Below are 14,530 nucleotides of genomic sequence, written 5' to 3'. Positions count from 1 at the left end.
TATGTGGCGACCCAATTACTAGCACACTCGAACCGGCTGACAATTAGCCAGAGCCAGAGACAAAGATACATAGCCTCAGGGAGTTTCAGTTACGTGCCTCTCCAAGTTTCGAGTGGGGGGAGACAGGCTTTTAAGCAAGACTGTGTTTGTGAAATAAACTTATTCCGTGGTTGCAGTTTACCGACTCCGTGTCGTAATTTCAGCGCTGCGCGTAGCACATCGCTACAACGGCTTATTGAAGCACACAAGATTGTAAGGGGATTTGACAAGGTAAATACTGAGGTGCTGTTATTTTTCAGAATGGAGAGTATACAACTCTGAATCATAGTATTAGGATAAGAGCAACTGAAGTAAGGAGAGATTTCTTTACTTGTTTGTAAATCTTTGGAATTTTAACCTCAGGACTGTATGCTTTGCTTACTCAAGGCTAAGGTTGAGTGAAACAGATATTCAAGGCGCTGAGGGTATCAAAGGATATGTGGATCAGGATATGAAAGTGGATGAAACGTAGAATCAATTTTGATTTTATTTAAATAGTGAAACAGTCTCTACTGCTATTTGGGAAGTAGAAACCAGAGATTTTATGGTTTACATGATTGGATATTAGTTTGGAAATGTATTGTTGGATCCAAATCCTGGAACTACATCCCTAATAAAAATGAGACATGCACAGTAAGTGTTGACTTCAGCAGTTGTGTGTGTGTGTGTGTGCGTGCGCACCCTAACTCTTGGTGGATCACCAAGCTTTTTGGTGAATGCTCATCATACGGCGTGTCGGGCATTTGAAACCTGGCGGAGCCCATCCCTCTTTTTGCAGCCGGCTGGATTCGAACTCGGAAGCCTTCGCTCCGAAGTCTGGCGCTGATGCCACTATGCCACCAGCCGGCAGTGGTGTCTCGCATTAAATAAATGAATATAAGGAATTACAGTATTCCAAAATCACAATTTTTTTTACATAATAGCCAGAAGATCACAAATTTTAAACTAAGTGTATACATTATGGTTGTATTATTAATTGCATTATATACTTAAGTTTTTGAGATTGAAGTACTTCAGACTGGGTTACCACGTTAAGAAAATATAGCAGTGAATCGGTTTCCACAAAGGAGAATTTTTAAAAAAATCATTTAGATCCATTTAATAATTCAATTTGAATCCAAACTAGCGGAGAACTGAGTTCACAGGACTGTGCATTATGCAAATGAAAATGTCTTGATTTTACATTATTTGAATTTTTGATCTGAATGGTAGGCAATTGGGGGTAAAATGATATTTCAAAAAAAAACTTTGGTGCACACCACCTTGGAAAATTCTGTTGACAATGAGCAGTACTTTATTCAATGTACCAGAAGCCAACAAGTTCAATCCTGTGAGTTTCAGTTTTGGCCAGAGGTGATTCTTGGGAGGTAGCATTATTTTTCTTATAGCCTCACCCTCAAAGATAAGTTTTTGAATAGCTACATTTGCTGCCACCTCCGAAGCTAAATACTGTTGATTAAATAAAAAATAAGAAATCAGTGCCTTTTAAATTCAATATTGAAAATGTTCTGTGCTGTAATAGCTCCCAGACCTATTCACTCATTTTATCATTCTTTTTTTTTTACAGTGAAAATAAAGGGAAAATGATATTTTTGGAAAGTAGATAGTGAGATATCGAAGTACAAGGAACTAGGCTAGAAGTGAGAACACAATAATGTAAGAAAAGTGAATAGGCTCATGAGGGATAAACCATGGAGGAGTTTGGAAATGAGAATGAGTTTTGAAATGCTGGAGCGTGGAGAGCCACAGATCTTAAAAGGTAATGGATGTGTTTTTGGGAGCCTGTATGGAGGATGATGTAGGCTAACATGTGCATAAGTCGAATCTATCATAGGCAGGTCAGAGATTTAGGAAGATGTCAAGGAGGCTAACTTAAATTTAAATGCTGTTCATTCAAAAATCATTCATTCTCAAGGGGGAGGGTGAGCAGCTAAAGGCTGAAGTATGCATTGGTATGAGATGTGTGCAGCAAAGGTTTTTGCTGGGTCCCTTGTTGTTTATCACGTATATGAGTTGTATGGAAATACAGATGGTATGATCAGTAATTTTGTGGATGATGCCAAAATTGGTGGTGGTGTGGACAGTGATAGAAGTTGTTTAAGTTACAGTGTGATCTAGATCAACTAGAAAGTAGGTAAAGGAATGCCAGTTGGAATTTAACTCATAAAGGTGTGAATTGGTGTATTTTGGGAAATTAAGCCAGTGCAGGACGTGTTTTTTGAAATAATAGAGCACTGGAAAGTGTTATAGAGCAGAGAGCCCTCAGGATAATAGTACATAATTAGCTGGAAGGGTCACCAAGATGGTATGGAAAGATTATAATTTTTGGATGGGGTATTCAGTTCAAGAGTTAAGATATTACATCATAGCTGTACAAGATGTAAGTGCATCTGGAATACTATAGGAAGGATATGGTTAGGTAAAGAGGGTGCAGGGAAGGGAGACTGGATTGGTTGGAACCCTGTACACATCAGACTTCCAATATAACTCGGAGTCCTGCCATGTGCAGAAGTTCGCTGATGACACGGCCATAGTGGGGTGTGTCAGGAATGGACAGGAGGAGGAGTATAGGAAACTGATACAGGACTTTGTGATATGGTGCAACTCAAACTACCTGCATCTCAATATCACCAAGACCAAGGAGATGGTGGTGGACTTTAGGAGATCTAGGCCTCATATGGAGCCAGTGATCATTAATGGAGAATGTGTGGAGCAGGTTAAGACCTACAAGTATCTGGGAGTAGAGTTAGACGAGAAGCTAGACTGGACTGCCAACACAGATGCCTTGTGCAGGAAGGCACAGAGTCGACTGTACTTCCTAAGAAGGTTGGCGTCATTCAATGTCTGTAGTGAGATGCTGAAGATGTTCTATAGGTCAGTTGTGGAGAGCGCCCTCTTCTTTGTGGTGGCGTGTTGGGGAGGAAGCATTAAGAAGAGGGACGCCTCACGTCTTAATATGCTGGTAAGGAAGGCGGGCTCTGTCGTGGGCAAAGTACTGGAGAGTTTAACATTGGTAGCTGAGCGAAGGGCGCTGAGTAGGCTACGGTCAATTATGGATAACTCTGAACATCCTCTACATAGCACCATCCAGAGACAGAGAAGCAGTTTCAGCGACAGGTTACTATCGATACAATGCTCCTCAGACAGGATGAAGAGGTCAATACTCCCCAATGCCATTAGGCTTTACAATTCTACCGCCAGGACTTAAGAACTTTTTAAAAGCTATTATTAATGCTTTTTGAGATAGTGATTTAGATGCATATCATATTTTTTACTGAGTTAAGTATTGTATGTAATTAGTTTTGCTACAACAAGTGTATGGGACATTGGAAAAAAAGTTGAATTTCCCCATGGGGATGAATAAAGTATCTATCTATCTATCTATCTATCTATCTATCTCTGGAGCAAAGGAGGCTGTGGGGTGGCCTTACAGAGGTTTATAAAATCATGTGGGCGTAGTTAAGGTGAATGCTTTTTTCCAAGGATAAGGCATAAGTTTAAAGTGAGAGGGAAAAGATTTAAAGGGACTCTGAGGAATCCTGGGAAAAAAGCCTTAACCATCCACTTTAACTATGTTCCTCACAATTTCATACCTATCTGAAAGGTCACTTCTTGGTCTCCTTTGCTCCAAGGAAAACAAACCCACCCTGTCTCATCTATCCTTGTAATTCAAGTCTTCCAGTCCTAACAGTATCCTTGTCTTTGTTTTTTTGCATTCTCTCTAGCTGAATCATATCCATTCTCTTGTATGGCATCCAGACTAGCTCACTATATTCCAAGTGTGGACTTGTATAGCTATAAAATGAAGCCCAATTCTTGAACATATTTTTTCAGTTGCCTTCACCACCCTATCTCCTATGTTACAACATTCAGGAAACTATGTACACTTGTACCCTTAGGTCTTTCTGTTCTGCAACACCTCCCAGGGCCCTGCTATTCACTATGTATGTCCTAGACTAGTTTAATTTCCCAAAATGCATCAATTCAAATTTGCCTGAATTAAATTCCATCTGTCATTCCTTTGCATACTTTCTCAGTTAATCTTGAGCCACGTAGTATCATAATTCTCCCTCCCCCAATTAGATACTTCCCATATCATCAGCTCCTATCCCTGTGTTCATTGACTAGTACTAGATCCAGTCTGACCTCTCATTTAGTTGACCTGTCTACATATTGTGTCAGGAACCCTTTCTGGACAAACCTAACAAATTCCTCCCCATTTAAACCTTTGTCACTAAGAAGATGCCAGTCAATATTAGGGAAATTAAAGTTGCTATCAAAACAGATTTAACATCACCGACATATGTTATGAAATTTAACTTTATGGCAACAGTACAATGAAACACATGATAAATATAGAGAAAAAACTGAGTAACGTTAAGTGTATATATGTTTACTAAATAGTTAAGTTAAAATTAGTAGTGCAAAATAACATAAATAAAGAAGTAGAGATGTATTGTTCATGGATTCAATGTCCATTTAGAAATAGGATGGCAGAGGGGAAGAAGCTGTTCCTCAATCACTGGGGCTTCTGTACCTCCATCCTGACAGTGGTGGAGATCCTTTTTGATGGATGCCACTTTCCGATCCTTGAGGATGTCTTGGATACCATAGAGGCTGGTACCCATGATAGAGCTGATTAATTTTACAAGTTTCTGCAACTTACTTTGATCTTTCCATCTTGTGCGTATCTCTTCCCCCCCCCCCCCCACCATACCAGATGGTGATGCAGCCAGTCAGAATGCTCTCCATGTATGTTTGTAGAAATAGTTGACAAAGCAAATCTCAAAATCCTAATGAAATTTAGCCGCTGGCTCACCTTCTTTATACCTGCATCAATATGTTGTGCCCAGGTTAGGTCCTCAGATATTGATACCCAGGAATTTGAAATTGCTCACTCTCTCCACTTCTGATCCCCTATGTAGATTGGTTTATGTTCCCTTGTCTGACCCTTTCTAAAGTCTGCAAACAGCTCTGGTCTAACTCAAGTTGAGCGGAAAGTTGTTGCTCTGACACCACTCAACTAACTGATATCTCATTTCTGTATGCCCTTTGTCACCATCTGAAATTCTGTCAACAATGCTTGTATCATCAGCAAATTTATTGATGCTGTCATGGGTGTAGAGAGAGTAGAGCAGCAAGCTAAGTACACATCCCTGTGGAGTACCAGAGGTAATTGTCAGTGAGATGGAGATGTTATTTCCAATCCGCACAATTTGTGGTCTTCTGGTTTGAAAGTCGAGGATCCAGTTGCAGAGAGAGGTACAGACGCCTAGTGTAGGAGTGATAGTGTTAAAATGCTGAGCTACAGTCAATAAACAGCATGGGGACATAGGTATTGCACTGTCTAGGTGATCCAAGGCTGCATGGAGAGTGATTGAGATTGCGTCTTCTGTAGACCTATTGTGGCGATAGGCAAATTGCAGTGGATCCAGGTCCTTCCTGACACAGGGTTTGAATTTAACCATTACCAACTTCTCAAAGTATTTCATCACTGTAGATGTAAGCGCTACTGGATGATAGTCACTGAGGCAGCTCACAGTGTTCTTCTTAGGCACTGGTATAATTGTTGCCCTTTTGAAGCCGGTGGAAACTTCTGACTATAGAAGTGAAAATGCCTTTGAATACTCCCACCAGTTGGTTGGCATAGATTTTCAGAGCTTTACAAGGTATTCCATCAGGCCCTGAGGGGAAGAAGAGGTGAGAGTTCACCCTCTTGAAAGACAGCTTGAAGTCGACCTATGAGACAGAGATCACAGGGTCATCGGATGTTGCAGGGATCCTTATAGCTGTGGTTTTATTTTCCCTTTCAAAGCGACCACAGAAGATGTTGAACTCGCCTGGTAGTGACATTCACGATGTTGGGTTTTGCTTTGGAAGTAATGGTCTGCATACCTTGCCAGTGTTGATGTGCATCTGATGTCACCTCCAACTCTCTCAGAATTGTTTATTGGTTCTTGTATAGCCCTCTGCAAGTCATACCTGGCTTTCTTATACAGACCTGGATCACCAGACTTAAATGCCACAGATCTAGTCCTCAGCAGCCTACAATCAATGGCTTTTGATTTGGGTATGTATAGTAAGCTCTCGTAGGCACACACACATCCACACAGGTTTTTTTTTAAATTTTTTTAATTAGTTTTTCAAAACATTTTACAAAATTAAAAACCCCAAATCCCAATGAGGAGCATTAATACAGTGCAAGATTAAGCATACAATAACAATATGCTACAAAGGAAGAGAATTTAACAAAAAAGCACCTAAATTAAAGACAAGTGAGCTTAGTGTCCTCCCCAAGCCCCACAACACAAGAAAAAAAACAACAACTCCAGACCAACCACCACACAGTATAAAGAGTATAAGTCCGGACAGTCAAACTCCCAGACTGTGAATACACTTAGCAACAGAGGATAATAATGCTACTACCAGAAAAAAAAAGGGAGCTGGAAGCAAGGGACCGAAAAGAAGAAAAAAAAAGAGGAAAAAAAACCCTAGTCAGGAGGAAGGTTATGAAAGTACTCGATAAAAGGTCCCCAGACGTTATGGAACTTTAGATCCGAATTTAGAACTGAATAATGAATTTTTTCGAGGTCCAAGCAGGCCATAATGTCGTTAAGCCATTGCGCATGAGTGGGCGGGGCAACATCTCTCCATCTAAGGAGGATCAAGCGTCTCGCCAGGAGAGAGGCAAAGGATAGTATTCGGTATTTGGTCGGACCCAGACATAAATCTGTCTCGCTCCAAAAACCGAACAGAGCAATTAAGGGGTTAGGTTCTAGGTACTGATTCAGAATACCCGATAATGTAGTGAAGACATCTTTCCAGAATTTCTCCAAGCTAGGACAGAACCAGTACATATGGATGAGAGAGGCCACGCCCCTCTTGAATTTATCACAGAGCGGACTAATGCCAGGGTAGAATCGAGATAGTTTAGATTTAGACATATGGGCTCTATGAACAATCTTAAACTGTAAGAGGCAATGGCAAGCACAAAGGGAGGTTGAGTTAACCGATTTCAGAACTGTCCCAGCTCTCCTCGGATAGGGAGATAAACACAGGTTTTAATGAAGTCGATGACAAATATGGCATACTCATCCAGGCTCGAAGATGACACCCTGAACGTAGTCCAGTCCACTGATTCAAAAGCAGTCCTGTAAGCGCTCCAGTGCTTTCCTGGCCCATACCTCTTCGGTCGTCAGTACTGGTGCTGCATCCTTCAGTCTGTAGCCCCCTGGCACGCCTCAGACTCGCTCAGCTCGCTTCCATCTTAGGGGGAGTAACCTTTCGCCCTGCCAAACTGGGTAGTCAGCTTGTGTGGATGCTGTGTGATGTCCCCACCCCGCCAAATAACAGACAGTACACCATGTGTGATTAAATGATTACACTTTATAGATATTACTAGAACTAAGTGATTAATAACGATACAGTGTATATGAAGGAAAAGAAAATAAAGGCGCCAAAACTTATCAAAGTCCCAACCCTTTGTGCACAACATTTGGAGCTCAATTAGCGAAGTCTTCTGGCCACCATTCAATCTCCTCTGTCCTCCTCGACTCCTAGCTCAGGACCACCCGAAGTGATCAACCAAGCACCCCCAGCACGTCTGTCTTCGTCTCCTCTCCTCACCGAAAATCCTGGCCACAAACCCCCTGCTCGGGGTCCGTTCTGTCATCCAGCTTACAGCATTGTGTCCTCTCTCTCTCACCCCCTCATGCCAGCTCCCCAAATGCCCGCCAACAATAGCTTACAGACCCAGAAGAGAGAATAACATTAATCCTAATTGGTTAACAAACAAATACAATTCTCGTTATCAGTAAATTTTAACCCAAACAAACTGCAAGAGAAAGCACTTATAACAAAGAAGCATTCCTACTTTTAACAAAATAAAGAAGCCATTTTGATTAACATACGCAGTAACAAAAAAAACCCTCACAAAGAAGAAACCCCCTTACGTCTCTTACTATACATGGTATAAAAGTACAGCCAGGTGATCAGACTTACCAAAATGTGGGCGTGAAATAGCATGGCAGGCACTCTGAACTTGCTGTAATCGTGGTCCAGTGTGTTATTTCCTCTGGTACGATAGGTGATTTGTTGATAATTATTTATGTACCGTAGATTCCGGATTATAAGCCGCTACTTTTTTCCCACATTTTGAACAGCTTTGAACTCTGCGGCCTTTAATCCGAAGCGGCTAATACATGGTTTTTTTTCATGCCACCTCGTAAACATTTTGCCTCGTAACAGTAGACCAATAAAATTGATGAGTAGTTCACAGAGGTCCAATGAAATTGTACGATAAATCAAGCGCACTTTCACAATTAAATTATTGTAAATCAGTCATTTGTACTCACCCTCATCAACATGGAAAATACTCGAAGAAAAGCAAGACCCGAGCGCGTCAGACCCGATTAGACCCGATCGCGTTACGCAAGCGCGTCAGACCCGATTAGACCCGATCGCGTTACACAAGCGCGTCAGACCCGATTAGACCTGATCGCGTTACGCAAGCGCGTCAGACCCGATTAGACCCGATCGCGTTACGCAAGCGCGTCAGACCCGATTAGACCCGAGCGAAAACGCTGCTTTTAAGTTAAAGGCTCGCAGTATATATATTTTTACCAGTCGCTAGGAGATATTGGAATGTTGTTCGTGCTGTTCAGTAAAAAAGTATATGCAACGTAATTTGTGTTACCGATACGTATGTATATTTAAAAGTAGCGGTGCGGCCTAAAATCCGGTGCGGCCTTTACAATTAAAAAATTGATTTTATTTCTAAAATTAGAGCCAGCGGCTTTTAATCAGGTGCGCTCTGTAGTCCGGAATCTACGGTACTTTATCAGGCTAGCTTGGTTGAAATCCCCCAAAATTACGGAGAAGGCATCAGGATGTGCTGTTTCATGCCTGTTGATTGGATCGCTCAGTTTGTCTAGAGCCTGACTGACATTAGCCTAAAGTGGAATGTACGCCGCTACCAAAAGGTCGTTGAAATACCTTACATGAGGTTAAATGGCCAGCACTTAATTGCGAGGTCTTCCAGGGATATCACCAACACATTAGAACACCATGAGGGGTTGATCATGAGGCGTACACTTCTACCTCTGCTTTTGTGAGACTTGACTGACTTATCTTGATGATGTACTGTGAACCCATCTATTCAATCACTTTGTCCAGCACGGAAGCAGTTAACCAAGATTCCGTAAGACAAAGGACATATGTGTTCTTAATGTCCCTGTGATACAGCACCATAGCTCTGAGATTGTCAATTTTATTTACCAGATTTTATTTACATTTGCCAACAAGGTAGTTGGTATTGGGAGTTGAAAACCTCATCTGATGCACCATCAGACCAGCATGTCAACCCCTCCTTCGCCAGCAGCTTCTTAAAGGGTAGTGTGCCGGCCACAATCCAGTCAATTTCCATCGGTTAGATTGTTCACTCATAATGATAGATTGTTCACTCGCATTAGAACCTCTTCACTGATTGTACACATCATGGATGCAGTTAATGGTTCTCATCCATAGCAGGCTAAAACAAGAATATTTGATGTTTTCCATCATTTTCAATGAGAACTGCCGTTACATTGGTGCCCCCAAAGTGACAATTATGCTGTTATTTCTGCCTTTTGATCTGCACCTCACTCTCTTCTCCTATTGCAGGGGGGTCTAAAGAGTACTTCCAGTAGAGTGACTGCTCCCTTCCTGATTCTAACTTCCTCCCACATTGATTCAATAGATGATCACCTCGCGTATTCCTCCTTTTCGCAGTTGTGATACTATTGTTGATCAGCAATGCCACTTCCCATCTCTTTTAACTTCCTCCCTGTCCCTTTTGAAACATCTAAACCCTGTTGGGATCAGGTAAGGTGACCAGGATTAAACTACTCTCTCTGGCAAATGTATGTAGGTATTTAAAAAAAACTTGAAGCAAGTGAAGCTTTGGTTCTTTTAACTTTGAAAACATCCTCAGCCACTTTACAGAAGCATCTTTCAAAAAAATGACTGAAGCACATCAGTAAATACTTGGGCAGTTTATCAAAATGATGGACATTATGTCCAATGGGTACTAAATTAGATCAATCTAGGACTGAAATTCTTTGTCCACTGATAATGGTATGATTAAATTTGGTGATAATCAGCAGTGACATCAGCGCCGGACTCCGGAGCGAAGGTTCCCGAGTTCAAACTCAATCGGGCCGCTCCCAGGCACTCTTTCCATCTGTGCCGGGTTGAGTGTCGAGATTGCAACTCGGCCTTGTAAAAAAAAAATAACTGCGCTGTGAGGAGGACGTGGGGGACCACTCACAGAATCTATCCTCTAAGACAACTACTTGAAACAAAAATGGTCGCCGAGGCTCTGGCAGAGTAGGGCACCCAAAAAAATTAGCTATCCTGTGAAGTCATATAGCCTGAAGGGAAATGTAATGAAGAGTAACAATGTGCAAGTGAGTGTTTTTAAATCATGTTTAACCATGAGCCTACATAATTCAGAAAACATGAGTGGTGGGTGATGATTACTTTGCTTAGCTGCATAGTCTTGGAAGACTTGAAATTAACAATATAGGTAATTGGGAATCAACTAAATTGTGTGACCAGCTCCTAGATAAAGGTGATCTACTATATATGGATTGAGTAATGAATGAAGAGCTGGATAGTTTTGGGGATAGGTTAAAGAGATGAACAAATCAGCTGAGTATTTTGCCCCATGTGCACTGTTTACAAGTGCTTTTGTTGTGGACATCTTTGGGCCACCTTCTTCATGTATGAAGCAGCATGTTTCACCACTTAAGCAACTAACTGCAAGACTTTAAAGTAGCAGTTACCAAACCATCATAAAAGAGTGGAACATAAAAGAAAATGCAAAATAAACTTCAGTATTGTCCCATAGAAAAGAATAGAAAAAACATAACTTCAGCATTTTCTCATGCATCAGTTTTGCTTCAGGATGCTCTCCGAATCATTAAATAAATAAGCTTAGTAATTTGAAATAAAGCTGAAACAAAGCCATCTACTTCAATGCTAGTAGGTGGTATATTGTATTCTGTGAAGTCTAATCACGCTGAATTTATAATTCAAGTTGAAGTGCTTTGAATAAAGCTCAATGAAGGACGTAAGCATCTTGCACAGAAAAATTGAGTGCATATGACTATTGATTCTCACGTATTTAACACTTTGTGGCTGCATTTACAGTTGAGTTGCAGGAGTTGCAAACATTCATTTCTAATCTGCTCTCTTAAGTATGGTACCATACAGGGAAGAAACTAATATTATGTAAGTGCATCAGTTTGTTTGAGTTATCAGGTGATTTTGTGCATTTGACCATCCCCTTTAAATCTCCAGTTGATTCTGATTGGACAGAATATAGTCACCTTACTGTGAAATGGGCTTTTACTGGCTCAGTCAGATTTGTGCATAATACTGTAGATGTGGCTCAACGAATTTCAATAGCAAGTCCCATTTTTAATTAAAAAGTGCTCATCACCACCTTAAAAGGAACAAAGCTTTTTTATATATAGCGAATGTTAGCGAAGCCCCTCAGTATTAACATATTTAAAATAGCGTGCATTCATCAGTATGAATTTGGTGTGGATGACAAGTGCTTCTGAGCAACCTTATTTTAAAACTGAATGCTCTTTATATAGCATCCGATGCTTCATCTCAATTTATTTTCATGTAGTAAAGAAGTGAAAGAGGTAGGTGGTGACTGGGTGGATTTGAACTGTAATAGTTGTTTATCCTATTTAGTCATCGGGAACAGAAACTGCCTGAATGACTCAGCTGTTTTCAGCATGTGGTGTATGATTAATGGGTGTTGGTCTTTGCATGCAGTGCCTTCCACCTCAGAACATTGGTACGTTGATTTTCAGCCCGAGTTACATTCTAGTCAGTACGAAAGGTCCTTAAAATAACATACTGAATCTTTTGTGCCCTTGCTTTATATACCAGATAAATGTAATAGAAAGACGGAAGTAGCCAGTGTTGCAGGTTTTAGCTACAATTTTTTTTGCCATCTGTAGTCCAATGAAACACATCTTATTCAGTCCTTTTTTAAACCAGCAAATGTTTTCCTGAGCTGCGTATTTATAGATAAAGGAAAAAGATTGTGTTTACCTTTCTACCTTGAAGATGCTGACTCCTGACATAGTGGGGTGCTATATATCCCTTCTCTCCCACCTTACTCTTCATGCCAACAGCCATCTAACTACAGAGACACAGCAAAAACCAGGTTGACCCTAATATCATCTGATCTTTGCAAAATGCACTTATGTTTGGGTTAACTGGTTGGTAAGAATTTTGATTTGTCTCTCTTCCTTTTCCTTTCACCTCTCAATTCTGTCCCTAGCTATCATTGCAATTATCAGTGCAGCTGAGAATAGCACAATAAATACAGGTTGGGATTGAAATTAGGACCTTCCAAAACGGTTGGATATAACCATTTTGAGCCAAAATATATAAACTGTTTCAGAGGTTTTCTGTTTATTGACTTTTGACAGAACTGCAAATATCAAATTCTGTGAACAATGTGTTTGGCACTGGTTTTGACATAAACCACACGTTATCATCAGTTATCCATGATTGAATTGAAAGCAGTTAACTTAATGTGCAGCACTTTTAAACTGACTGCATATCTTAATCTGCTTTACATAATTTGCTGGATAGCAGATTTAGAAGTAATAACCAAACACTGAAGATCTGAAATTATAAAGTACTGGAAAGGACATGTTAAGCAACATCCTTGTGAAGAGAAACTTTAGTTTGAATTTTCTTGCATGGGTGCTGTTGGTCCACATAGCCCACCTCTGCTCACCGTTGTCCTGAACTTGCCTTTTGTGATCTGGGAAAACTCAGGTGGTCTCAAAGCCACGCAAAGGGACCACGTTAAGATGCTGTGGATGTGGACAAAGTTAGCCCTGGCTACAAAACTCTGGAAATCATCTACTGAAGGACTTCCTCATATTACCATGTCAAAACTCATTGTTCTATATTTGACATTTGGAAGCATATAGAAGTGTATTTGACCTTATTTATGAATATTGAAGTAAAAATATTTTAAATAATCAAAAACATTAATGAAAACAATTTTTAAAAATTAACTTGTCCCTTTTGTCCTGCAGCCCTTTAAAATCCTGTTTCAGATGAATTATGGATCTTTCACCAGGTCTAACGTGACACTGGATGCTAATTCACTGTTGTAAATTTGGAGCGTCTTAGTAAGTTGCTGTTTTACTGTAGGACTCCATTGCAAGTCCAGAACAGCAACAGGGTTGGAATATTGCAGGGAGAGCATGGCCAGTAAATTTCAATCTAAGTTTGCTTGGGTCGCTTGAAATATGCATGGTTGCAGTTGAATGTTCGCAATTCCATGCGGAACTGAAAATATCTGGGTTTTTGGCTTGGCTTCAGTCATTGACCTTTCATTAGAAAGGTCTTCGTTTAGTGCTTTTCTAAGCAGACCTCGACTTAGAAGCGACTTGTGCAATTAAAGCTTTATGAGGTTTAGACATACAGATGGTATCTGGGATGCTGGCCTTCTGATATAAAAGGCCCCTGCTCTAGTGTTTGCATAGTAATATAGATTATTTTTCTCCATTTTGATTGGTGAATTACAATACAAAAACAGGCATTATATTTCCAAGTTAAGATTGTGTATAACTTGGTGGTGGGGTTAAGTAGTAAGTTTTGTGTTGTGATGTTAAAGAACCCCTGGTGGGTTACTGCAGTGCATTTTGTAGGTGGTGAAAACTGCTGTTGTATTCTGTGAAGGTGATGATTTTGCCTTGAATTGTGGTGTTCAGCAAATAGTGTAGAACTGCAATAAATGTTTTCAACCAGCAGTTAGCAATGATTATATTCCATCACACTCCTAAAGCGCAGAAAAGCTCTGAGAGTTGGGAATTGCCGCAGTTGGCACAGAATATCCAATCATAACCTCTTTTGCATGTTTATCTCAGTGGTTCAGTTAAATTTTTGTCTGTCAGTAACCTTGTTTATTGACATTTATCACTTTAATTCTGAATGTTATTGAGAATTTACTGCATGGAGATATTCATTCTGACGAATTGCAGTTGAAATTAACACCGTCCAATCATCCACCCCTTTGACATTGAGGAAGAGGTCAGTTATGATGAATCTGAAAGTGACTGAGCAGAAGACACGGAAATCACCATCAGCATTCTTGGAATGGCTTCCATCAACTACTGTTTCTTGTAATAGTTGCATTTTATGCTAGTGATGCATTTACCATTTGATACCCATAATTTTCAATGATGTTATAGCTTCCTTTTTGATGTACTTTGTCAAAAGCTGTTCTAATGTCAAGGGCAGTCACTCTGGCCTCAATTTTGGACTTAAGACCTTTTGTTCTCCTTTTGAATCAAGGTTGTATTGAAGTTTCAAGGTGAGTGGTTCTGGGCAAATCTTGATACTTGGTGAGTTTGACTATACTACTTCAAAGTCGATTAATGGTCAGATTAGTCTTGACCTGACGCGT

The 14,530-nt window shown here is 40.3% G+C and overlaps 1 protein-coding gene across 17 annotated transcripts in view; it reads left to right on the top strand.

Annotated features, from left to right (window-relative positions):
- Positions 1-14,530, top strand: part of eif4g3b (eukaryotic translation initiation factor 4 gamma, 3b) — a 314,500-nt gene that overhangs the window by 100,567 nt on the left and 199,403 nt on the right. Inside the window, exon 1 of one of the 17 annotated variants that reach the window (XM_073031708.1) lies at positions 11,602-11,732. The exons of 15 other annotated variants lie outside the window; for them this stretch is intronic. In XM_073031708.1, coding sequence (XP_072887809.1) covers positions 11,688-11,732 — 45 coding nt within the window. In that variant the 5' untranslated portion in view covers positions 11,602-11,687. Of the gene's footprint in view, positions 1-11,601; positions 11,733-14,530 lie in introns of those variants that run through there. One more of the 17 variants, XM_073031710.1, reaches the window with a different exon arrangement.

Source organism: Hemitrygon akajei, chromosome 29 (genome assembly GCF_048418815.1).
Source record: "Hemitrygon akajei chromosome 29, sHemAka1.3, whole genome shotgun sequence".
Taxonomy (NCBI): Eukaryota; Metazoa; Chordata; class Chondrichthyes; order Myliobatiformes; family Dasyatidae; genus Hemitrygon; species Hemitrygon akajei.
The sequence above is the reverse complement of the archived record's forward strand: the minus strand, read 5'-3'. Positions and strand labels throughout refer to the sequence as shown.